Genomic DNA, 26,890 nt, shown 5'->3' on the forward strand with positions numbered 1-26,890 from the left:
ACCTCCTACCTTTCCCGAGTATCTTCTATAATCCGCTGATCAGTCCCGTACGGTAAAGCCGTCATGCAATGCGCAGAAAACGAGCATCAATCACAGCTTATGGGAGAAACACAAAAGCGAGCTTTTTATTAAACATAGGTATAGTAATCCCATCTCTCATATGACTGCACTTTATTCAATCGATGTAAGAAAGGCATTAAGTTCGGACGAATAGTTTCAGCTGGCTAGAAAGTATTACTATATAAACTTTATACTGCATATTTATGTTAGGATGATTCTGTACAAGGTAGCAAAAAAAGTTTATCACATTTAACGACGTGTCCCTGGTAAGAGAATGATTTGACTCGCCAAACGGATCGCAAACTAGTTGAAGTGTTTTTTCCTCGGTCTATGAACGATTACCTCATGGATAAAACTGGCGATTTTTGATACAAAGTTGACATACATACTTTCCAGTAACTGACGAACGATAATTAATTTAACCTGATCTGCAATAAACATCGTGTACCGAATATCAACAATGATGGTTATGCTTCTACCCATACCACCAATATCCGTCAAGCTCCTGTGTGGCCAATCAGTACAGGATGTAGGCATTTAATTTCCCCTTTTGCTGGCCTGCTCAGCAGTATAATCCGGACTTATGATATCGCTGTGAGCCGCCGCTTGGAGGGGAGCTGCGAAACGATCGCAGCGCGCGGGGTGGCGAGTAGTGAGTTGAGCCAGCGTGTGTTGTGATAGCATTTTGTATGAGAAACAATAGACGGTATGTGGAATTACACTTGTTGTGTTGTTAACTGCAAAAATAACGGTAAAACTAGTGATTGTATATTTTACAAGTTTCCAACTGCATCACATAAAATAGTTCAAGGGCAAAAATGGATTGCTGCTGTGAAAAGAAAAAAGTAAGTAACATAACTTTACTTTCGATGCCTTAGTTTTCTATATTTTTAAAAACAAGCCAACTATATCAATAGGTGAACTGTTATGCTATCTGCATGAAACACTGTATAAATACATAAGTATTATTGTTTTTTACTGTCCTGATGGTTCAAAGTGGAGTCCAAAAACTCATCATGTAATATGTAATGCTCATTTCATTGGCAAGAAAAAATCAGATGATCCTGCGAGTCCAAGCTACGCGCCAACTCTATTCCCTCCAGTTTATCATGCAAAGCAAGTAAATGAAAGAGCTGTTTTGAGCAGGTAAATGTATGAGAAGTAAAAAAATAATTATAAAATTGAATAATATATACATCGATATTTATATAGTAACCTATGTATCTATTAATTATAGGTACAATCGACTCATGAACCGAAGAAAGACTCTTCACAAGCGTAACATCGGAGTGAATTGTGATACTGGAAATCAAGTTAATAACGACCCCAACAATGTTGTCAATAATAGTGGACGTGAACCTATGGATATAAGCAGTGCCGAAGTAATTTTAAAAAGTGATCAAGAGTGTCAAGTAGATTTTGTAAGTTCTGCTGGTATCGAACAAACAAAAGCTTTCACTTGTAACAGATATATTTACATGACTAACTACTGCGATGCTGAAGTTCAAACTGAAATACCGGAAATTGCCACTCTCAAAACAATTGTGAATAGGAAAAAAATGAAAGATGAAGAGGTACAATGCGGCACATCGTTAACAGATAGAGTAGATAAGTCGGTTGGTTTTAACGAGGCTGTAGTTGAACAAAATAGGAAACAGCGTAGTTTCTGTGGTTTTCCATCTATTAAGACCGATGAAGATTTATTAGATATTGCTGGAGTGAACTTCCAGAACTTTAATTTTTTATTATCTAAAACTGAAAACCCATCGGAAAGATCTACAATAACAAGAGAACAGAGGCTTTTAATTTTTTTAGTGAAAATAAAAACTGGACTGACATTTTCAGCCATAGCAATTTTCTTTGGTTTACATCGGTCAACTATCTCCAAGATATTCTTTTCAACTTTACAATATTTGAATTCGTCAACTGCAAATTTAGTGTTTTGGCCAAGTAGAGCTGCCGTACAGAAAACTATGCCGGAATGTTTTAAACCTCAGTACTCTAATACTCGGGTTATCATAGACTGCACTGAATTCAAGATAGATGTTCCGTCAAGTGTTGACGACCGTATTTACTGTTACTTTCATTATAAGAAAGGTTTTACAGCAAAAGTACTGATTGGAATCATACCATCTGGGTTCATCTGTTTCAAATCGAAAGTTGCTGGCGGTAGAAAAGGTGATTCCCAATTAACTATTGAATCGAATTTGGTAGATTCATTGGAAGGTGGTGATGTGGTTTTAGCAGATAAAGGTTTTCCTGAAATCAGATCTATCATTGATGCAAGTGGTAAACGAGTATTACTTATTATGCCACCATTTTTGGAAAAAAAATCAGAATTTTCGAAAGAAGAAACAGATCTGACTTACAACATCGCAAGAGTTCGAATTCATGTAGAAAGAATTATGCAACGACTTAAAACATATCAAATTTTGTATAAAATTCCAGAACATTTGTTCTTTTGCATCGATAATATTATTCATGTTATCTGCGGCTTAGTAAATTTACAGCCACCAATTTTTTCTAATAAAACAAAAACTATCAAGTAGAATAATAAAAACTTCGTAAAAGGTAGTGGTTTTCATTGTGTATTTATTAATATTATATTGCTACATACTACTGGAGTTTCAACTCGTTATTATTTCCAACTTTTCACTTCACTGTTACAATGGAAATATCACTTATTTGATAATATTTTGCTGATTTGGATATTTATCCGTATGCCTTTAATGTAAATTAACACGCTGGCTATTTAGCTTTTGAAACCGCTAGGTGACGGCACGAGCGAGGCTCACAGCGAATACGTTCGGTCGACGAATCTACGAGTTGCAGCAAGTGAGTTGAAACGATACGAAACATTCGCATTATACAGTGCACCTACTGATTTTTTGAGTAATTTGATAAACGATTCGCTGTACAAATATTGATTCCATAAAGACCGGCAACGCTGCATGAATTATGTGGGTATAAACGGTCATCAACCCAACTATACAACACTTGTGTCCAATCGTGATAACATGGCTGTAATAAATAGCTCCACACACGACAAACTTGTATGTATAGATGAAATTGGGCTGACGTTATATAAAGACGACACAGAAGCTGCAAGCGCTTAGTGAATACGGTACATTCTGCATATTCAGCACACATTCATCACAGAAAACAATGTAACTCTGATATTTCCGACATTAGGTATTTCATTCGGAATTTCTCGTGCGTAATTGAACTAAATGCGAAAGCTGGTCTTTTGCTCAAACGGTTCTTCCATTGTCTTGTTAGAGTAAAAATTTCATCGAATAATACAAACAGAAGCTAGCGAGCATCGAGTTGATACATCGGTACAGTGCGTGAAGTCATTTACACCATAATTTTTGCTCCGACAACTGAACTTCGTTCATACCGTCATTTATGTAATAAAAGAAATCACGTTCCTGTGTTGACGATCAAATTTCAAAACATTCGGAGTCTTTAACGACAGCGAACCAAGAGCGGAGCGAGTGTTTTCGGTCACTAGCTATGGCGATAGAATGCCCGGTTTGGCTTGACGCGTGTTACGTGCAAAAGATCTTACGGAATGCTGAACAAGACGAATCCATCGAGGTTTCCGGGATAACCGTAAGGCCAGCCACGGTCAAGGGTGACAATTATTCGAGCATCATGCATCGCATCGGCGTAGTATTTTCGCGAATTCAGAAAGGACACAAGGTCACGAAGACGACGTCGCTTATAGCAAAAGTTCTACCCGAGAGCACACCCGAGGACGAGGTAATCGCGTCAAATATTGTCTTACAATTGGAATTGCAAACATAAAATTGTTGGAGATTCTTTGTATATTTATTTTTTGTTAAATCTTCCAAGGATATGTATGTTGGATTTTTTGACGTGGAAATGTCAATGATGTCGGAAACTTTGCCGCTGATGAACAAGTCTTTAGCGCATTTCGGTATGAGCACGTCGCTATCTGCAAAATGTCTCTACGCCCAACACGAAGATCCCATACATCTGATCATCGAAGACCTGACGACCGCAGGCTTTCAAATGGCCGAACGCGAAGCAGGTTTAGATTTGAACCACTGCTTGGTCGCGATTCGGAATCTAGGTGCTTTTCACGCGAGCTCGATAGCTCTCGCGGAAAAGGTACAATCGCATATTTATTATGACACAGGATATTTCATGAACGAAAAACTTCTCACGGCGAATCTTATAAACATTTATCTGACAATTTAATACATAGCATCAAAACTTGATAGTGAAAATTTATTTGGAATATGATTGACGTAAAGCATGGTAAAGCTGAGGTAAACGATATGTTGTAGAGATAAATTACTGTGTTTAAATTAACTGTCTGTGTCTTGTTATTCATCATTCAGTTCGAGATATTATTTTCTTACATTTTATGAATTTAAGGAACCCACGGCGGTGAAAAAGTACACCAGAGGAATGTTCCACAAAGATCACAGTTTGACATTAGTTGACTTTTTCAAGTCAGGGACCAAGACCCTTGCGAAACAGACGGCGACATGGCCAGAACTAAGTCCGGGGTAATGAAAAAGCTTAATTTCACTTTACAGCTAATAACAAAATCATGACTTACGCATGGGATAAAGATCCGAAAAATCAATCGACTGTAGTCTGTTATAATATAGGCATTTATTACACAGGATTTCTGAAAAAATCTCGAAGCTCTCCGATGTTATCTATGAAAAAGCATGCGAAGTGACTCGCATTAAAGAGGATGACTTCAACGTCCTCAATCACGCAGATTTCTGGATAAATAATATGCTATTTCGCTATGACGACCATCAGAAACCCATTGACTATAAATTTGTAAGTTTATTACTTGCGGATCTTATTTTTGATTAATAAAAATTCGTTTCATTTCCCGAATCGCAGGTGGACTTTCAAACTTGTCACTACGGCTCTCCAGCAGTAGACCTGCTCTACTTTTTTGGCACAAGTCCTAGTATTGACGTGCTAATGCAGCACCGAGAATTTATTACACGCGAGTATTTAGTCACACTGACCGATATTATGGCTAAACTTGAATGCATCACGAAACCGCCGAGTTTTGACGATATGCAGGACATATTACGGAAGAACGCTTTCTACGAAGTGATCGCGTCCTTTACAATATTGCCACTTGTACTGATCGACAAGAGCGAAGCAAAATGCATCGACGAAATATTATATTCCGATGAGAAATTTGAAAACCCGGCTTACCAGGGAGAGTCGTACCGGAAAGTGATGACCAGACGTCTACCACTCTACGACAGCACGGGACTTCTTGATTTATAACTGTGAAATTCTAAGGATATGTTGCATGGTATTCCCGTTAATTGGAGAACTTCTTTGTTGCCTTTGAATTCCATTGTATACTAAAGTTTTATTGATTAAAAAAACCAAGTACGACGCGATTTGAACATTTCGACCATTGTGTATTTCGCACCGTGGTACCGTATTTTTACAGACTCAGCTTCATGGTAAGATCATCACGGGAGCCCAAAGTCGCAAACTGGATTTGAGTAACGGATCTCTATGAATTATACAACCTTAGGCTGGAGTACGTGTTGTTTGAAAAGTAGGAAATAAACGTTAAGCCTTAGAATCTATGGGTTGTCATGTGCATCGTACAGTATTTTATATATTTTGAAAAATACTAGACTACTCAGGTTTTTACGATAAGGGGCGGAGCAGATTGTAATGGTATGAGTGGTGGGAGCATTCCATGGTAGATCTTTATTCAAACCTTTATTTAAAGCACTTATGCTCAATTACGATGACGAGAGGTGGTAAATTATACAGCACGCAGCTGAGCCGACACGTATGTGTAGATTAAACTTGACGTTATATAAGAACTGGTAAAACAAGTCCCAAGTAGATAGCGTACAACGTACATTGCGCGCCTCAGTTACAACTCAGTGAGACACGAATATCGTAATCCTACCGAATCGTGGCTATTTTCTATCCATTTGTGCTGCGTCAAGTATATAATTATAGTTGCGTATGCGGAAATTAGTTTCGTGTTAAATTAAACCTGCCCATTTTTCTCGTCTCGGTCAAGAATTTTATAAAACGATTAACGCAAACACAAACGAGTAGCCGACGAGCTGATATACTCCGTAATATTCGATTGCTATCATCTGTATTTTTCGAATTGCACTCCGCAAAATTTCATGATAAACAGAACAGATCACAATCCAGGGTATACACTCAACTATCAAGAGTTTGAATCGTGAATGGTAACAGTACTTAGAAGCAGAACAAGTATTCACAGTACTCAGCTATGGCGTTGGAGAACCCGGATTGGCTTGACGCGTCTTACGTGCAAAAAGTTTTGCGAAATCATGAAAGGGACGAATCCATCGAGGTTTTCGAAATCTCAGTGAAACCAGCGACGGCTAAAGGGGATAATTATACCAGCGATATGCATCGTGTCTGTGTAGAATTTTCCCGAGATCAGAATGGTCGTCGAATTCAGGAAATGCGTTCCATCATAGTGAAAGTCGCCCCACAGGACATTCGAAAAGAATGGGTAACCATCCAAACATCACGAATCAGTATAATTTCGAAAAGATTGCTTTCGTTCACTATTACTTAATTAACTGTGCAGATGATAAATATGGGAATTTTCGACATCGAATTGTCTATGATGTCGGTTACGCTGCCCAAGATGCAGGAAATCCTCGGAACATTTTCCAAGGAAACTCTGGGTGCACGGTGTTTGTATCTTCAGACTGAGAAACCAACTCACATAATCATCGAGGACCTGGCTCCAAATGGATTCAAAATGGCTCAACACGAATTAGGCCTGGACCTAAACCACTCTGTACTCGCTATTCGAAATCTCGCTAGATTTCACGCTTCTTCGATTGCGCTCAGAGAAAAGGTTGGAGGATAATCTGCCCTCCATGCAATACGAGTATTTTTCATAATGAAAGGTCATTTTCGAGAAGAATAATTTCAAATACTCGTTATAAATTTAGTATGTTCACGAATCACCGCAAGCTTGATAATGAAATTTCTTCGCATATTTCAAATTCAGGATCTGAAGGTATTTGACAAGTACAAGAAGGGAATGTTTCACAAGGATCGACCAATCGAGATGAAGATTCTCACCAATGGAAACATAAAATCCCTTGCAAAAGAGACAACGAGTTGGCCTGAGCTAAATCCACGGTAATCGTTCACAATCAGAGTAATTTAAATTAAATCGGTATCATTTGTCCAAAGCAGGACCTTATTTTCATTATCGAATAATCCAATTCGTGGTCCTCAGAATTCCAGAAAAACTTCGTAAGCTATCGGATGTTACGTATGAGAAGGCATGCGAGGTGTCTCTTTATCGTGAGGATGATTTTAATGTTCTCAATCACGGCGATATGTGGGTGAAAAACATGATGTTTCGTTATGATGAACAACAGAAGCCGATAGAGCAGATATTTGTAAGTGAATTCAAGTTATACTCTATCGTTTTACACGTAATATTCAGCTGATAATGCACTATTCTGATTTGCATGCAGGTACGTCAGACCTCTATCCATCTCTTGGTCATATCTTCTTGAAAAAAGGAAGAACTGATGTTACACCAATACATTGTGATCAGTTTTGTCACGTCAATTACAGGTGGATTTCCAATTATGTCATTGGGGCTCACCGGCGGAAGACCTTCACTTTTTTGGCGCAAGTATATCCGACAATGTCCGAGTTCAGCATCGCGATTTACTTATACGCGAATATCACACCACCTTAACCACCACAATGTCCAAACTAAGGTGCAAGACGGCAGTACTCAGCTTCGATAACCTACAAGCAGTATTGGAAAAACGAGTTTTTTTCGAACTGATTGCCAGTACTACAGTATTAGCAGATGTTGTTCTCGAAGAAGGGGGAGAATTAAATTTAGAAGAAATGATAGAAGCTGGTGAAGAATTTGATAACCCACGTTATCGTGGTAAGACGTACAGGAAAATCATGACTAGAATTTTACCGTTGTACGATAGTATGGGGATATTGGACGTTTGAGGGTTCGCAGCGATTATCGGAAACTCCTGTATACCTTGAATAAAAGCTTTAATTAAGAAAAGACGAATCAATCCTAATGATTCCATGACGAGTCGGCACACATTGCATACATCGAACCGCACGCTAGATAATAAAATGCAACTAAACACAAATCAAACATGTAAAAAAAAAATGTCAATCGTAGCTATGATAACTGATTTCGATCGATATGAATGATTTAGAAATGGAAGGATGAGGGTAAGAATAAGATATGGTAGAGATTTGATTTCTCTAACCTCTGGCCTTGGGCTGGACTATTTGTATGAGCTTGGAAAATTAATTCCAGGTATTATAATTAGTATAGCTCAGATCGAATTCAAGTCGTGCAAAGATTAACTCAGGTGTGCATGTATTATTACAGGCATTCGTATAATTTTGGAATACTGAATTAATAATTTTTTCGTAAGAAGCTAATCACGCAACCACGTCTATCACACACACAATAATTACTGGATGCTGGCATACCTAAATATATCAAGGTACAATTACATCACAGTACTGAAAATCAGCGAAATTCACTACAATGCCAACACAAATGTGTGTGTAAAAAACTGTAGGTGGATTTTACAAAACGGTTTAGTCTCTAACATGGAACGAATTGGAAAAAGTCGCATTCCATTTTCTGTACCTAACGTGTGAGCCGTAAATTCGTATTTCTACATTCGTGAAATATTATGTGTTCCTAATTATGTGTGTTGAATAAATCTTTTTTGCAATTCCTTCTCATTAGTTTTTTTTCTATGATTATTTACCCAAACGTATATGTAAAATAGAATTCAACTCACGTTTTTAAAAGCAGTATTACTTTTGTGATTGCGTTTCGTTCTTCCTTGAGATCAAAACAACCGTCACTTCGTTTCATGCCAATTATGCAGAAAGCCCGCATTTACCTCAAATATTTCTGTCGTGTTCTCTGCTCCGCACTCGCGTGCGTTTAATTGACATCGCATTGGTGTGAGTGTTTAAATTTACGGTGAAATTTGTGAGCGATTGAAGCGGTTCGTATGAAAGACTTGAAAGAAAATATCACGATCAGACATAAACTACTCTTCAGCGGAATATTAATATCGCTTTGTTAACATTGACACAATATTCCACTGCATGAGTATCAGGATTGAAAAAAAATCAGTGTACCTGGATGCGAAATGTACGTTATATCTGAAGTTTACAAAGACTGTGGTTCACGTCATCCTTGAAGATCAGAAGCACCAAGTGTGGCAGTCTTCCAAAGAACAGCAAATTGCCGTAAATAAAGTGAAGTTGACAGCTTAGCACGGCCATGGACGGTAGATCGACATTTGAAAACTATTGTTGCGGATCCAGTACAAGTAACAATAAAATCACAAAAGCGTATCACAGATTTAGATGATATATGGCGGGATTCTTAATTATTAATTCGTATTATTGTCCCTGTTCAGTATCTCAACCATATACGTTTTCAGCCAACCAGGAAACAGAAATACTAATTACATATTTGACAAGAGACTCTGGCGGTTTCATATTACCTGCTACATGACAATGCGGCTGTAAATTATGCATGGCACATGATTACAGCAGACGTGCAAATGGAGTTATATAAATATGGCAAAAAGGCTACGCGCAGCTTCAGTACAATGCATTGACAACTCAAATACCGTGTTAACACTCTTCGCCTGTCGACGGATTTTCTGTCAAGTGTCAACAATCTTACTTATCAAGTGGGTCCCATCCTCTTCTCTTTTAATTCTCTACATTACGCTTTGTATTGAAGAAACATTCACAACTCTACGAAGGTAAGCTACGTTTGTATGAAGGTTTTCGTGACAAGAATTGCGAAACTAAAGCTATCGCATGTGTATTACACGGGAAGTTTGTGAGTCTCAGCCTTTTTTTCTTTTAACTAATATTCGAATAAATGTAACACTGAGAATTCAGGAGAAAAAACTGGGAAGGTGACTTACAATTAGAAACAACATCTAAATGATCGCTGATTTGTCTGAATAATGCCAGACCGTTCATTTCCGAAGGTTAACTACAAGATTTTTTCCTAGCGGAAATTGTTTACCATCGACGAGTGGAATCTGAAGTTATATCGAAGATCCACATTGGTATTTTAACCGTAAGGATGGACGTACCGACGTGGCTGAACTCGTCTTACGTGCAAGCGGTCTTACGAAAGGCTGAGAAAGATGATTCCGTCGAGGTGACCAGCATGACCGTGAAGCCAGCCACGGCCAAGGGTGACAATTATACGAGCGACATGCATCGCATTACCCTGGTGCTTTCACGGATATCGGAAGGCCGCGAACTTACGGAGACGAGGTCTCTAATTGCGAAACTAGCACCTCAGGGCGGTTCTCGGGAGGAAATGGTAGTGAAGTAAAAAGTTTGATGTTCAAGTTAGGGGGAGACTTTGGCGAAATTTTTGTTAAATATGACAAAAGAAGAAAATTCAATACATTGAAGTAATGAACTAAATGCCTTGCGAAACAAATATCAAAATATCCGTTCCAATACATTGAGTTGATGTTAGTAAGTGTTTCGACAAACAAATTATAGCCTTCTACGTGTAAAGTTAATCCGCGAGCAACGTTTCAAAGAAGTCTCAGAAGAAGATACATAACTTTCAAATCACCAGATTCGTCAAGCTCAAATTTACGTGGTACTATAATTTCATGGCCCGACACGGATAGTGAAGATTTCAGAAACACTCAATCAAAGATCTAAGAGTTTTGAATTTCATCGAGGTCCCTCTTTGAAGAGTCCTCGGAATCGTTAACTTGTCGAATATGATTATCCTTACTCATAATTTCCTGTCCCCAAACAGATATCGGAGGCTGGATTTTTCGCGGTGGAAATGTCAATGATGTCAGAAACCCTGCCAATTATGCAGCGGATTCTTACCAAGGCGGGCAAGACTGCGACATTAGCGGCACGGTGTCTGCACGTCGAGTATGAAAAACCCGTGCATCTGATAGTCGAAGACCTTGCACCCGCCGGATTCAGAATGGCGGATCGTCAGGCAGGTCTTGATCTGGACCACTGTTTACTCGCGATTCGGAATTTAGCCATTTTTCACGCGAGTTCGGTGGCTCTCGCGGAAAAGGTGAGTAAGTTTACCTGTGATTATGAAAAGCAACATCCGTTGACGGATTTTTTTTTTGCGTCAAAAATTTTTCACGTTTCGAAATTTTTCTGTGTCGGAACCTTTTAATGTTTATTTTATAACCTAGTATACGTCGTAGTTCCAACATTTTATACATCACATCAATGACATAACTGCTTGGACTACTTTGTTGTCTTCGCTACATAACACCGGTATTTTGCACCTTCTGAATTCAAGGATCTCAAGACTGTATCAAAGTACACCAGAGGAATGTTTCACAAAGATCGCCCATCGTCGATGGTTGAATTCATCAAAGCGAGCACAAAAACCGTAGCAGAAGAGGTTGCAAAATGGATTGAACTCAGTCCAAGGTAAAAAAAAACCAGACATCCCCTGGAAGTAAAGATTATTCGATTTGACTTATTATAACAAAAACATCACAACTGTTATGTAGGATTTCTGAAAAAATTTCCAAGTTATCTGAAGTTGTCTATGAAAAAGCATGCGAAGTAACGCTTTTTCGAAAAGATGATTTCAACGTCATCAACCACGGAGATTTCTGGGTGAACAATATGCTGTTTCGCTACGACGAAAGGCAGAAGGTGGTTGATCAGATATTCGTGAGTACAAAATTCTAAACTGAACTCCAAATATTGACTTTAATCGAAGGTGCGCTTTGGCTGGGTAAGGTAAGTTAAGTAAATAAAAGCCTTGCACAATACTCGTGTATGTATTTCAATTTGAGTTTTACGTCGTAAAATATATCATGCCACAATGAAAAGTTTGGTGATTAGAATTATTCGAATTATTTATCATTCATGACTCGTGGAGTATTTCTGTCGAATCAAGGCTTACTTCGGTAAATAACAATCGAGCGGTTTCACGGAGCAAACGTGACCTGCGCACAGGTTTCGATCGCACTTAAACAGACGAGGCAAAAATAAGACAAACAATGTAACTAGGATGGCATTTAATGTACAGAATAACGATTCGTTGTTATCTCAATCGCAGGTGGACTTTCAAATTTGCCACTACGGTTCTCCGGCAACGGACATCCTGTACTTTTTTGGTACCAGCCCATCCGACGAAGTTCGAATCCATCATCGCGAATCGATTTTGCGCGAATACCACCATACGCTAACCGATACCATGACTCAACTGAAGTGCACCACGGAGCCACCGAGCTTTAACGACCTGCAGGATGTGTTGAGGAAGCGCGCTTTCTGCGAGGCCATTGCAACGTTCACCATATTGCCGCTTGTTTTGGTCGACAAAAGCAATGTCAAAAGTTTAGAGGAAATGATATCGTTGAATGGAAAATATGAGAATCCGGCCTGTAAGGGGAAATCGTATCGTAAGGTGATGACTAGACTCCTACCATTGTTCGACAGCATGGGATTGCTGGACGTAATATGAAAGGGCCCGGTAAAAGCATGAACTCTATCATCTATAGAACAGATTTCGGCCCGGCATTCATAGATTCCTTAACACTAGAACTACCATACCAGTCAAAATGACTAATCCTTAAACATATGTAATAATAGACCATATTTATATCAATATGATATGAAAATTTGTTATTATTAGATATTTTATAAAGACCAGTCGTTTCCACTGGTTTCGTGTACATTCATCTTAATATCGGTAGTTCTAGTGTTAAATGACTTACATCAGGTATAGAATAAATAATTCCAGGATATCCAAACGATCCGAATTTACAACTAGTAACGTTTTGTAGATATTAGGAAACGAAATAAAATAGACAAATAAACAAAAACCTACAAAAATGTATAAAAATAGTTTAAAGAGTGTTTAATTATAGATTATTCATTCATTCATAAAGTTATTACTGATATCAGATCTAGAAATTTATAATATAAACAAAAATAAGAAAACCCTCCTCGTCGCAAAACAACAAACCTGGCTCTATAATTTAAAATCAACTGTAAATAGGTTGCGAAAAAAAAATGTATAAATAAAAACAGAATCACGTAAGGAAAATAAATAAATAAATTAATCAACATGTGTCATAAATATGGATACAAGATATCGCGTCAAACGATGACAACTAAGATGTAGATTTGAGAGTAGAGCGTCTTAAATCATATCGTATAGTAAAGAGAGATCGAGTATTATTCTTACAATTAGTGCGTGACACTAGCCCTATCTGACTGTTGAATTTTTTGTTCACTTGTTGGCTTAGCGCTCTGCAATCTCACAATTGTATCGGTGTATCACTATAGTTTCAGCTACGATATATCAGTATGATTTTTTCCACAGTCGTATTTGCGAAGCGCGCGAGTTCTTGCTTGTATAAAAATGGATTATTTAGTTCACGCCATGTCATGCGCAAGAACACTCGTGAAGCGGTGCTTTAAATGCATAGGGTCGAAATCTTACGTCGGAAATAAGAAAAGCAATATGATAAGTGACTACAAAGGAAGAATCGAGTAAAATGTCACTGATTTTGACTTTTATCAAAGTCTTCGCATTACTGATGTGAAAATACCGCAATCAGCGCGATTCTACGTGCAATGCCCAATACAAATATCAACAAAAAAATTCTTTCCTCTCCACCACCGCCAACACCAAACGATCCTGACCTCCTTTACTGACCTATATAGACGAAGTCAGAAAGACGTCGACAATACCTCTATGTTCCTAACCAAGTATCAATGGTTCTTATCTAGTGCTCAGTCTATCTTTATGAGTCTATGCCTTGTCTAACTTTCCAACTCTGCGTTTTTTTAATCATATTTATTGGCTTACTTTGCAGTAGGCCGTACTAGATGAGATATTGATTGTCAATCATCGACATGTCGGCAGATACGTTCCTGCTGGTTTCAGTCATAGTGGCAATAGATATCCTACGTCGCGCAGAGAACATGCCAGTGAACACAAGTTCACCCGGTGCTGAATTCAAACATAAGACGTGGATTCAATTGCTCATCTCACGTGCCTCCGACGCATTGTTCAAAGATCATTTTTCCAGCTTAACATTCGTTTTATTGGTTTACATAATCTAGCGCATCCTCAAGTTATGCCATCCCGCCATACATAGATAATAGATATGCATACACATACATGCCTGCGTGTTAACGAACCGAGTGTATTCGTACACAATACGCGAAATGTAATGAAATACTATCAAGGAACGTTAAAAAAACGTAAATTTCTTTTCACACAGGGATACAAAATACTGCATAATACATCGTGTGATATATTATATTACGTGTATAAGTATTTCGCTAATTCATAACTTTTACACGAGTAAAAGACATTGACAAAGATCTGTTATCAATTTTCATGGACTCGTTGTCACGAATTCGAAGGCCGGAAAATATGCAGGTTGTGAAATTTCACAAGTCACCGTAAAATAGGACGGCTACAAACTCGCTGCAATTAACTTCTCGGATCTGCCTCACCAGAATTTCATTGTTTTTTTTTTCACTCGATCTGATACATTCAAAGAAAAATATCACATAGATCTGTATTTGAATAATCTGAAATTAAGACACCGCTATTTTGAAAATGATCAAAATTTTTGGTACCTACGAAAGCAAGAAGCTCGACAATTACTTGTTGTCGTCTAATAAAATTTATATTATACTAACTAAAAATTGAATTTTCAAATCATCTTCCTTTCGGCCAGCATCTAAATTCACCTCTCTCCTCCTTTTCCTTCTCCATATATTCTCGTCGTGGGTACTCTCCACGCATTTGACAATAAATCAATTATACACTCAAACATTCAACATTTCCTCTTTTCGGCACGCTTTCCAATCAAGCTAAGAATCTGAAATAATTCATGCACTGTTTTACCGTCGTTATTTATCGTTTCTAGGGGGTGAGAAGTATATGTTGAAAATTAACGACCACCCTGATGTTCACACTACAGATACAGTCAGTCGTGTAATTTTGGTTGACTGAATTAATGATTTTTTTTTATAACGAACCGATCACGCAACCACGTTCATCACACGAAAGATACTTACCGAATGCTGAGATGCCAAAATATACCGGAAATACAAAGTACCGAAAATTAGCGGCACTCACGATAATGCCGACAGAAATGTGTGTATAAAAAACTGTAAGTTGATTTCACAGTACGGTTTAGTCGCCACATGAATCGAATCCAGAAAAATAGTATTCCTTTTTCTGTACCAAACGTGCGACCTGTACTTACTACATCAATTCAAATTTCTATACTCATGAAATATTATACGTTCCGACTTGTTTGCGTTGAATAAGTATTTTTCGCAGTTTCTTCTGATTAATTTTTTTTCTATAATTACTTACCTCAACGTGTATGTAAAATAAAATTCAACTCACGTTTTTAGAAACAGTATTACTTTTGTGATTGTGTTCCGTTCCTCCCTTGATTGTGAGATTGAAAAAACGGTTACTTTATTTTACACCAATTACACGAGATGCCCGCGTTTACCTCAGATAATTCTATCGTGTTCTTTGCGCCGCACTCGCGTGCATTTAACGATAAGTGACATCGAATTGATGTGAATCTTTAGAGTTAGAATTACTGAGCAATTCAAGCGATTGGTATGAAAGACTTGAAAAAAAATAAGACGATCAGACATTAGCTAATCTTCATCGACATGTCAATACCATTTTGTTAACATTAACGCAATATTCCACTGCATGCATCAAGTATAAATAAAAATCAGTGTAATTTTGAATCCTTGAACAGGCCAATTACGAAAACACAAATACCATTGAGGAGTTGATTACCTTGATCTAAAATGTAACTTTTATCTCAAGTTTACACAAAGCTATGTATACTGTGGTACACGTCATCCTTGAAAAACAGATGTACTTAAAATTGCAAGACTGAAACCCCACATTAATATTCTGACGTGGATTACGTGGCGTTTCACAGTACTAGATCGAAAAATCAAGGCAATATGCGCAGAGTGCATTCTGATTGGCGAGGAACACTTATGCAAACAGCGATTCATTCCAATCACGCTGCATATTTACGTCCACCGTAAATTCTCGTACGACGTATAAACGCAACTGCACTATAGTTCAGTCAGTGCACTCGGTGGATACGCTGTCTTCCTCAAAGCTTGATGAGCACCGCATATTTCTAACTGATCGCCAGTACTTCAAGTTCTCTCCAAATTCAGCAAATTGCCGCAAATAAGGTAAAGTTGACAGCTTAGCACGGCCATGAAAGTTAGATTGACATCTACTGTTGCGGGTCAAGCAAGAAAATGACAAAAGCGTATCACGGATTTGGATAATACATGGCGAGATTGTTCATTATCAATTCGCAATATTCTTCCTGGTCATTATCTCGACTATATACAATTTCAACCAACCAGGAAACAGAAATACTGATTATATATTAGACAAGAGACTCTGACTGTTTCATATTACCCGCTACATGACAACGCGGCTGTAAATTACGCATGGCACATGATTACAGCAGACGTGCAAATGGAGTTATATAAATATGGCAAAAAGGCTACGCGCAGTTCAGTGTATTACATTGACAGCTCAAATACCGTGTTAACACTCTTCGCCTGTCGACGGATTTTCTGTCAAATGTGAATAATCTTACTTATCAAGTGGATATGGGATCTTCTTCTCTTCACTTTTAAATCTCTACATTACACTTTCTATTGAAGAAACATTCACAACCCTACGAAGGTAAGCTACGTTTGTATAAAGGCTATCGTGACAAGAATTGCGAAACTAAAGCTATCGCATGTGTATTACACGGGAAGTTTGTGAGTCTCAGCCTTTTTTTCTTCTAACTAATAATCGAATAAATGTAGCACTGAGAATTCAGGAGGAAAAACTGGGAAGGTGACTAGAATTAGAAACCAGATCTGAATGATCGCTGATTTGTCTGAATAATGCCAGACTGTTCATTTCCAAAGGTTAACTTCAAGATTTTTTCCTAGCGGAAATTGTTTACCATCGACGAGTGGAAACTGAAGTTATATCGAAGATCCACATTGGTATTTTAACCGTAAGGATGGACGTACCGACGTGGCTGAACTCGTCTTACGTGCAAGCGGTCTTACGAAAGGCTGAGAAAGATGATTCCGTCGAGGTGACCAGCATGACCGTGAAGCCAGCCACGGCCAAGGGTGACAATTATACGAGCGACATGCATCGCATTACCCTGGTGCTTTCACGGATATCGGAAGGCCGCGAACTTACGGAGACGAGGTCTCTAATTGCGAAACTAGCACCTCAGGGCGGTTCTCGGGAGGAAATGGTAGTGAAGTAAAAAGTTTGATGTTCAAGTTAGGGGGAGACTTTGGCGAAATTTTTGTTAAATATGACAAAAGAAGAAAATTCAATACATTGAAGTAATGAACTAAATGCCTTGCGAAACAAATATCAAAATATCCGTTCCAATACATTGAGTTGATGTTAGTAAGTGTTTCGACAAACAAATTATAGCCTTCTACGTGTAAAGTTAATCCGCGAGCAACGTTTCAAAGAAGTCTCAGAAGAAGATACATAACTTTCAAACCACTAGATTCGTCAAGCTCAAATTTACGTGGTACTATAATTTCATGGTCCGACACAGATAGTGAAGATTTCAGAAAGACTCAGTCAAAGATCTAAAAGTTTCGAATTTCAACGAGGTCCCTCTTTGAAGAGTCCTCGGAATCGTTAACTTGTCGAATATGATTATCCTTACTCATAATTTCCTGTCCCCAAACAGATATCGGAGGCTGGATTTTTCGCGGTGGAAATGTCAATGATGTCAGAAACCCTGCCAATTATGCAGCGGATTCTTACCAAGGCGGGCAAGACTGCGACATTAGCGGCACGGTGTCTGCACGTCGAGTATGAAAAACCCGTGCATCTGATAGTCGAAGACCTTGCACCCGCCGGATTCAGAATGGCGGATCGTCAGGCAGGTCTTGATCTGGACCACTGTTTACTGGCGATTCGGAATTTAGCCATTTTTCACGCGAGTTCGGTAGCTCTCGTGGAAAAGGTGAGTAAGTTTATCTATGATTGTGTACGGCAACATTCGTTAAGGCATTTGAAAATGATCTTGACCTTGTAGTATAAGTGTTGTGGTGGATCTTGGAAATGTAGATCTTTTATTAACGACAAATTTTGCCGTCAACGTTTTGACTCTGACTAGAGTTATCCTCAGGACACATTTAATGCATCTATTCTTCTCACCGTTTTTAACATTTGATTACATTATATAAGGTTAGTTTCATTTGTTTTTATATACATAGTTTGTATTTTATTTTTTTATTATTATTTCTACTTTCATTATATATTATTAAGGTTGTTCTGATTCGGCATCAACAATGTATTTTAAATAACTGTTTCCAATAGATGCATTAAATATGTCCCGAGGATGACGCTAATCAGGGTCGAAACGTTGACGGCAAAATTTGTTGTTAATAAAAGACCGACAATTTCAAGATTCACCACAACATTCGTTAAGGCATCTTTCTTCTGCGTAAAAAATTTTCCACGTTCGACATTTTTCTGTGTCGGAACCTTTTAATGATCATTTTCCTAGTCTGCGTCGTACTTCGAATATAACACTGTTATTTTGCACTTCCTGAATTCAAGGATCTCAAGATTGTAGCAAAATACACCAGGGGATTGTTTCACAAAGATCACTCATCGACGATGGTTGAATTTTTCAAAGCGAGCACGAAATCCCTAGCAGAAGAGGTTGCCAACTGGATTGAACTCAGTCCAAGGTAAAAAAAAACCAGACATCCCCTGGAAGTAAAGATTATTCGATTTGACTTATTATAACAAAAACATCACAACTGTTATGTAGGATTTCTGAAAAAATTTCCAAGTTATCTGAAGTTGTCTATGAAAAAGCATGCGAAGTAACGCTTTTTCGAAAAGATGATTTCAACGTCATCAACCACGGAGATTTCTGGGTGAACAATATGCTGTTTCGCTACGACGAAAGGCAGAAGGTGGTTGATCAGATATTCGTGAGTACAAAATTCTAAACTGAACTCCAAATATTGACTCTAATCGAAGGTGCGCTTTGGCTGGGTAAGGTAAGTTAAGTAAATAAAAGCCTTGCACAATACTCGTGTATGTATTTCAATTTGAGTTTTACGTCGTAAAATATATCATGCCACAATGAAAAGTTTGGTGATTAGAATTATTCGAATTATTTATCATTCATGACTCGTGGAGTATTTCTGTCGAATCAAGGCTTACTTCGGTAAATAACAATCGAGCGGTTTCACGGAGCAAACGTGACCTGCGCACAGGTTTCGATCGCACTTAAACAGACGAGGCAAAAATAAGACAAACAATGTAACTAGGATGGCATTTAATGTACAGAATAACGATTCGTTGTTATCTCAATTGCAGGTGGACTTTCAAATTTGCCACTACGGTTCTCCGGCAACGGACATCCTGTACTTTTTTGGTACCAGCCCATCCGACGAAGTTCGAATCCATTATCGCGAATTGATTTTGCGCGAATACCACCATACGCTAACCGATACCATGACTCAACTGAAGTGCACCACGGAGCCACCGAGCTTTAACGACCTGCAGGATGTGTTGAGGAAGCGCGCTTTCTGCGAGGCCATTGCAACGTTCACCATATTGCCGCTTGTTTTGGTCGACAAAAGCAATGTCAAAAGTTTAGAGGAAATGATATCGTTGAATGGAAAATATGAGAATCCGGCCTGTAAGGGGAAATCGTATCGTAAGGTGATGACTAGACTCCTACCATTGTTCGACAGCATGGGATTGCTGGACTTAATATGAAACAGCCCATTATAGAACAGATTTCGACACAGCATTCATGGCTATATTAAATGACTTAAGTTTTGCATAAATAATTTCAGGATATCCCAACATTTCAGATTTACAATTACACGAATTCAAAATGTTCACAAATATTGTGCTTGTGATGTACAAATATTAATATGTTGTAGGTACTATTTCGAACCTCGCGTAAGACTGTAGATACGATTGGAAGCAGTAGAATACTGAATCTGCAGATTTCAATGTTATCAGTCATTTTCAGTTTTAGACAATACACGATCTTGCTTCCGATCATGAGATCCAAACCGACGTTACATTTTTTGTAAAACGTGACTTGACTTTCATATTGTTTGAAAAATATGAAGACTGTAACCCGATACAATTTCGATCAATCTCCAACACTTGATCCAAAACTTTAAAAAAACGTGATTTTAAAGAGAAAAATAAGTACAGCAGATTTCTAAAAGCACCCGGAGTATTTCTTTGAAATATCACACCCCTGTATAATCCTAACAAATCTGACAAATTGGAACATATCAGAATTTTTATCACGATGGGAAAAGAGACAGAGCCGTGTGATCTCAATTCTCATGGCGAGAGATACGTTGCACCGAGCCAAGCAAGTTGACCGCGAGAAAAGCGTGTCGGCGTGCAGGCGACTCCCATTTCTAGCAGCCGCGCAGCATTTCGCTCCTGGCGCACCATCTCGCGGTGATACGAGTCTCTCGTTTGTGCATGTGGCTCAAACCTGCGACATGCTCGCTTTCACAAGACTTAGTGCGCAACACTAGCCCCATCTGACCGATGATTTTCCGTTCATTGGTCGCAATAGCAGAACTGCCGTAGGCTGAATTTCTATAGTAAGATAACTTTAATGCTTAGCGCTCTGCAATATCACAGTTAAATCGGTGTATAACTATACATATCAATATTCGTATTTGCTCAGTACGCGAGTGCTCACTTGTACGATAATCGACTATTTAGATCCTGCCAAACTGTTGTGCGCAACAACTCGAGTGTACATTGTTCGACACATTGTTTACGAAGGTAATTTTGCCGACCTGATACTTACTTTATTAATTTATATAATCTAGCACGTACTCAAATTATGCAATCTCGACATGCATTAGATAATATATATACATACAGATACATGCCTGCGTGTTAACGGGTCAAGTGTATTGGTACGTGATACGCGCAATATAGTGAGACATGGTTTAGGAACGTTAGAAAAATGTACATTTTTTCTTTACATGGACTCGCGACCACAAATTTAAATGCCAGAAAGTATGCAGGTTGTGAAATTTTGTAGGTCACGGTAAAATCTAACGGCTATAACTTAGTGTAGTTAGATTTGCATTTCATTAGTGTGAAATTGCGACGATTCATCTTTGAAATAGGATGAAAGATAGAGAAGGAAGGAGAGAGACGAGCTCACGTCAAGAAGAGCGAAGGCTCAGTAGACCTACGTACTTCATTATAATAAGACGTGTCTCAAGTAAATGAGTTCAAGCATAGATCCTGATCAGGTAAAAATTTGAAATAGAACATAGTACAACGAGAAAAAGACTTCACTCAGAATCTTTTAGCCATTTTTAAACATATTCAGAGTCCTATATATATATATATTGAATGAATTGTTGGCGATCGTATATTCGATGATCAAGTTAAGAACTTATTTGATGGGTGTACAGTTTAAATTATTACCGACCGTAAGGGCTTAATTCTTCTGAGGAGTATACGATTTCAAATTTCACGCTTAATTCTATGGAGTATTCTCTTACAGCAGTATTTGTTTCTTGTCGAATATTATGCAGGCAACGATAATATAATCGCTGATTTTTTTATTCGAAATCCGGGGAGAAAATTTGAATTAGAAGACGAACCTTACAAAGTTTTAATAGCCTAATTGACTTCTAGTATACCTATATCTAAGAATAGTAGCTCTAACTATGTCGTAGCGCTAAAAAAAAGATTCGTTTAGATCAAGAATCAAAGATCCAGGTTAATTTCAAAACGAAGACGAACAATTAAAATTAATAATATATCAGCTTAAAAAAGGATAGTTGAAAGATCTATTTTGTTTGTACAATGGTATTTTGTTTAGAACCAACAAAGAAACAAACGGTTGGCAGGTTGCGGTTCCAAGAATTTTGCTAAATTTGATGACGGAAACTATTCATGTCAGATTAGAATATCCTGGGGTATATAAAACGTTCTCGTATATACGGCCATGCTATTGGTGGAACAAAATGTATCGAGATATTCAAAAATACGTCGTTTCTTGTGACTTGTGCCAAAAGGTCAAGCGTTTAACATAAAATATGGAAGGCAAATATTTAATGGTCAAATTTTACGAACCGAACGAGTTAGTGACAGTGGATTTTTAAGGGCCATTACCTACTTCAATTGGTGGTGTCCAACATATATTTTTACTAGTAGATGCTTTTTCTAAATACACCAAATTAAATCCCATAAAAAAGGCGACAACACAAATTGTAATTAAAGAAGTTCTTGATTCCTACGTTAACGAAATAGATAAACCAAAAATAATATTATCTTATCACGGTACACAGTTCACGTCATCTAAATGAGAAATTGGATTAGAAATGAACGATATAAAAGTAATCCTACTGAGCATATCATGAGAGATTTAGATGGCATGTTTAGAACTTTATGTTCAGAACACATACACGATGGGCCAAGCATGTGGAGGATATTGAATCATTTTTGAACAGAACAACTGATTCTAGTATCGAGTTTACTCTTAAAGAACTACATTTTGGAACTAAACCTACCGATGAAATTGAAAAATTAATATCATTTCCGAAAACATCTCACTTGATGACTCATGAGCGTAAAATTGTATTTTCTTGAACCAGACTGCAAGAAAGTTTTAAGGAAAAACTACGTAAGCAAAAAGGTTATTCGAAGCTCAAATTTGTTCCGGATGATTACTATTGATTACGGCACCTAGACAACCTAGCGCATTAAATCACGTAAGGCAGGAATTTTTTCATCTTTTTTGTGGACCATACCGAATATCTAAAGTTTTAGACAATAACGCTTATTGTTTAGGCGAGGTTAATAATTCTGCGTTAAATAAAGGTATCTATAGTCAAATCAATTTAAGGAAATACTTCGTAACAGATAATAATAACTAAAAGAAAAAATACGCCATAAGAAAGTACTCCAAAAAACGAGTGGGAAATAATTTTAGACGCAGGGTTATATGTTCTAGATAAAGTTATCTGAAAAAAAAACTCCTTTTAAATAATATATTTGATTTTATCTCGTAGATTTTAGAACAACCTAAAATTGTTACAAGATTTAGACACGGTTATTTTGAAAAAAGCCTCAAAATTGTTAATACCTGTGAAAAAGCGAAGCTCGACAATTACTTGTTATCATCTGGTAAAATTTATACTCACTGTAAAACAGGTTTTCTTCGGATTGTATGCTTTAACCCATTAATGTGCGACAGTCTGATATTTGTTAATCAAATGAATTTTTATTAGCTATGGCGTGGAAGAAACCGGATTGGCTCGACGCGTCGTACGTGCAAAAAGTTCTGCGAAATCATGAAAGGGACGAATCCATCGAGGTTTTCGGAATTTCAGTGAAACCAGCAGTGGCCAAAGGGGATAATTATACTAGCGATATGCATCGTGTCGCTGTAGAATTTTTTCGAGGCCGGAATGATCGTCGAATTCAAGAGACGCGATCTATCATAGTGAAAGTCGCCCCTTGTGACCTTCGAGAAGAATGGGTAACCATCCAAACATCGCCGATCACTACAATTTTGAAAAGATTACTTTCATCCGCTGTTACTTGATTAACTGTCCAGATAGCGAGTTTAGGAGTTTTCGACATCGAGTCGTCAATGATGTCTGCTACGCTCCCAAAGATGCAAGAAATTCTCGGAAAATTTTCCCCGGAATCTCTGGGTGCACGGTGTTTGTATTATCAGATTGAAAAACCAACGCACATCGTCATCGAGGACCTGACTCAAGATGGATTCAAAATGGCTCAACAGCAATTAGGCCTGGACCTAAACCACTCTGTACTCGCTATTCGAAATCTCGCTAGATTTCACGCTTCTTCGATTGCGCTCAAAGAAAAGGTCAGAGGATGATCTGCACCATGTGCAGAATAAGTAGTTCTTTTAATGATAGATCATTTTTTTGAAGAGTCATTTTGAGCACAAGTTACAAGGTTAGTTTAGTATGAAAGAATGTAAATTCGAAAAATTGGTGATTCCGAAAAATTAACAACGGAGCCAGGAATCGAACCTGGCTTCTAGAGGTGCTTGACCGGAGCCTTACTCCACTAGACCACCTAGCCGCCCTGACTCTGTTGTTGTTAATTTCTCTCATCACCAGTGAGTTCGAATTTGTTTTCCTGTGACCGGTTTATGTGTGTTGTTTTTTTTTTATTTGTTAGTTTAGTATGTTCACAACTGACCGGAAACTTTACGATAAAATTTTTTCACATATGTCAAACTCAGTATCCGAAGGCAATTGCTAATTACAAGAAGGGGCTGTTTGACAAGGATCATCCAATCGCGATGAAGCTGTGGTTGAACAGGATCTTAAGATCTCTTGCAAAAGAGACAACGAGTTGGTCTGAGCTGAATCCACAGTAATCATTTGAAATAATTTGACTTAAGTCGGTATCATGCGTCCGAGGTAAGGCATTACTTTGATTATTGAATGATCTGACACTGTTGCTCTTCAGAATTCCAGAAAAACTTTGTAAGCTATCGGACGTTATGTATGAGAAGACATGCGAGGTGGCTCTCTATCGTGAGGATGATTTTAATGTTCTCAATCACGGCGATATGTGGGTGAACAACATGATGTTTCGTTATGATGAACAACAGAAGCCGATAGAGCAGATATTTGTAAGTAAATTCAGGTTATACTACTCTATCGTTTTACACGTAATAATATAATCAGCGGATCATGCGTTATTCTGATTTGCATGCAGGTAAGTCACACCTCTATCCATCTCTTGGTCGTACCTTCCCGAAAAGTGAAAGAACTGATGTTACAGCAATACATTGTGATCAATTTTGTCTCGTCAATTATAGGTGGATTTTCAATTCTGTCATTGGGGCTCACCAGCAGAAGACCTTCTTTACTTTTTTGGCTCTAGCCTATCCGACGACGTTCGACTTCAGCATCGCGATTTGCTTGTAAGCGAATATCACACCACCTTAACCGTCACAATGTCCAAACTGCAGTGTAAGACGGCAGTACTGAGCTTCGACAATCTACAAGCGGTATTAAAAAAACGAGTTCTTTGCGAAGTGGCTGCCGTTGCTGTAACATTACCAGTTGTTGTTTTTGAAGAAAGGGAACCATTCAATCTCGAAGATGTATTAAAAACCAATGCAGAATTTCACCATCCAGGTCATCGTGGTAAAACGTACAGGAAAATCGTGACTAGACTTCTACCGTTGTACAATAGTATGGGGATATTGGACGTGTAAGGGTTTGCAACTATCATCAGGCGCCCCTATGTACTCTGAATAAATGCTGCGATGCCCAAAACAAATATGAACCAAATATCCCCCCCACCCCTCCCCAACGACCCCGACCGCCATCACTGACCTTTTAGATGACGACAGAAAGACGTTGATAATACCCTCTATCTTTCTAACCAAGCTTCACTGTCTCTTACGTAACGCTCAGTCTATTTCGATGAATATGCGTTTTATCTCTATCCGTTCTATCTAGCTTTCCAACGCTGGGTTCTTTTAATCATATTTCTGGCTCACTTTGCAGCAGGCTGTACTTGGCCCAATAGTGAAAACACACTTGATACAAAGTACAATAGCTCATCTAGCTTGGCAACTTTGTTTTACTTTTTCTAATCGTATAATTTGTGGCTCACTTATTGTTAGCGGTAGGCAAGTAAGGAAAATAGTGAATGTCAATCATAGACCAGTCAGACGATGCGTTCCTGGCTCGCCGCATGTAGCATGCAAAACTATCTGCAGCAATCTACAGGATTCGAATTGTTGGAAGTATCTGGTATAATCGTTGAATGGGTAGTCGGTGAGGGGAAAAATTTTTGGTGTAATATGTATCGCGTGTTTGTGAAATAGCCGTGGGTTGAACGAAGTCACAAAGTTGCCGGAAAAAGATGTTACGCATTAAAAATTGCGCCGCGCGATAAATTTCGAGATAAACAGGTAGGGAAAACCCCAATCTTAGAGAAATGATCCTTCAAAGGAAAAACATAAGAATTTCATAACTAAGTTACAAATACGCTATCGGTCAATACAAAAACCAAAACACGCCGGCAGAATATCCTATGTGAAATACACTTGAAGGATACATTTATTTCTTCACAAAGTTATCGCAACATTTTATGCAATCATTATTTATGGTCATTTATGGCTCTACAACTAGGTGGTGGCAAACAAATGATTGCACAAACTAACGTCGATAGTGACAGATGTTTTGCCGAAGATAAATGAAACGCTGGCTGAATTAAATATTCCGCGAGTCAATCCGCTCTTTCTCCACCTACAATACGAAAAACCACTTTTTTTCATTGTTCCCGAGAAATTTTGTTCGCAATTTCAAAATACTTGAGCGTACAAAAAAATACATTATTTCATTAATCATTTTTTTATCAGGTGTGTTTTGTGTTTCGCCGTAGTCATTAATTGGCGATTCCTTTTTTAACTTTTTTTTTTTATTTCCTATCTTGACAAGATTATACGACTCGCAAATTTTAGCCAATTGCACTGCCTTCATCCTCAAATCACACAAGCGTAGTGGGGATATATGTGCAGTCACGTGTTATCTTTTATCGAGTGCATGATTTATAAATTTATACACATTGAATCAGTACTTGCCATTTTATCATCATCGTAAAGCTTATACCCGTAAAAACAAAGAAGTCGTAGTC

At 38.1% G+C, this 26,890-nt stretch overlaps 5 protein-coding genes across 10 annotated transcripts in view; 4 read left to right on the forward strand and 1 right to left on the reverse strand.

Annotated features, from left to right (window-relative positions):
* LOC124221896 (immunoglobulin superfamily DCC subclass member 4) overlaps positions 1-26,890 on the reverse strand; it is a 311,934-nt gene that overhangs the window by 151,594 nt on the left and 133,450 nt on the right. The window lies entirely within an intron of this gene.
* On the forward strand, positions 678-2,609 carry LOC138191124 (uncharacterized). The gene is made up of 3 exons (XM_069137087.1): positions 678-905; positions 1,058-1,206; positions 1,298-2,609. The coding sequence occupies exons 1-3, from the start codon at positions 879-881 to the stop codon at positions 2,607-2,609; spliced, it is 1,488 nt and encodes a 495-aa protein (XP_068993188.1). The 5' UTR covers positions 678-878.
* On the forward strand, positions 2,882-13,227 carry LOC124221889 (uncharacterized). The gene is made up of 10 exons (XM_046632301.2): positions 2,882-3,825; positions 3,919-4,197; positions 4,468-4,601; positions 4,722-4,887; positions 4,954-5,352; positions 10,133-10,471; positions 10,928-11,206; positions 11,444-11,577; positions 11,661-11,826; positions 12,218-13,227. The coding sequence occupies exons 1-10, from the start codon at positions 3,577-3,579 to the stop codon at positions 12,620-12,622; spliced, it is 2,550 nt and encodes an 849-aa protein (XP_046488257.2). The 5' UTR covers positions 2,882-3,576; the 3' UTR covers positions 12,623-13,227.
* Positions 5,929-8,840, forward strand: LOC138191168 (uncharacterized). Of its 2 annotated transcripts, none has more exons than XM_069137294.1 (5): positions 5,929-6,592; positions 6,671-6,946; positions 7,103-7,236; positions 7,337-7,502; positions 7,581-7,720. In XM_069137294.1, the coding sequence occupies exons 1-5, from the start codon at positions 6,344-6,346 to the stop codon at positions 7,620-7,622; spliced, it is 867 nt and encodes a 288-aa protein (XP_068993395.1). In that variant the 5' UTR covers positions 5,929-6,343; the 3' UTR covers positions 7,623-7,720. The 2 variants fall into 2 exon arrangements, with proteins under 2 accessions (XP_068993395.1, XP_068993394.1); XM_069137293.1 differs by having other exon boundaries at positions 5,938-6,592; positions 7,684-8,840.
* On the forward strand, positions 16,212-25,525 carry LOC124221888 (uncharacterized). The gene is made up of 12 exons (XM_046632297.2): positions 16,212-16,368; positions 17,134-17,453; positions 17,910-18,188; positions 18,788-18,921; positions 19,005-19,170; positions 19,562-19,963; positions 20,842-21,013; positions 23,485-23,735; positions 23,814-24,089; positions 24,474-24,607; positions 24,704-24,869; positions 25,059-25,525. Exons 2-12 carry the CDS (start codon positions 17,208-17,210, stop codon positions 25,458-25,460), a joined length of 2,628 nt encoding a protein of 875 aa, XP_046488253.2. The 5' UTR covers positions 16,212-16,368; positions 17,134-17,207; the 3' UTR covers positions 25,461-25,525.

The sequence above is a fragment of the Neodiprion pinetum genome, chromosome 6 (assembly GCF_021155775.2).
Source record: "Neodiprion pinetum isolate iyNeoPine1 chromosome 6, iyNeoPine1.2, whole genome shotgun sequence".
In the NCBI taxonomy this organism is placed as follows: Eukaryota; Metazoa; Arthropoda; class Insecta; order Hymenoptera; family Diprionidae; genus Neodiprion; species Neodiprion pinetum.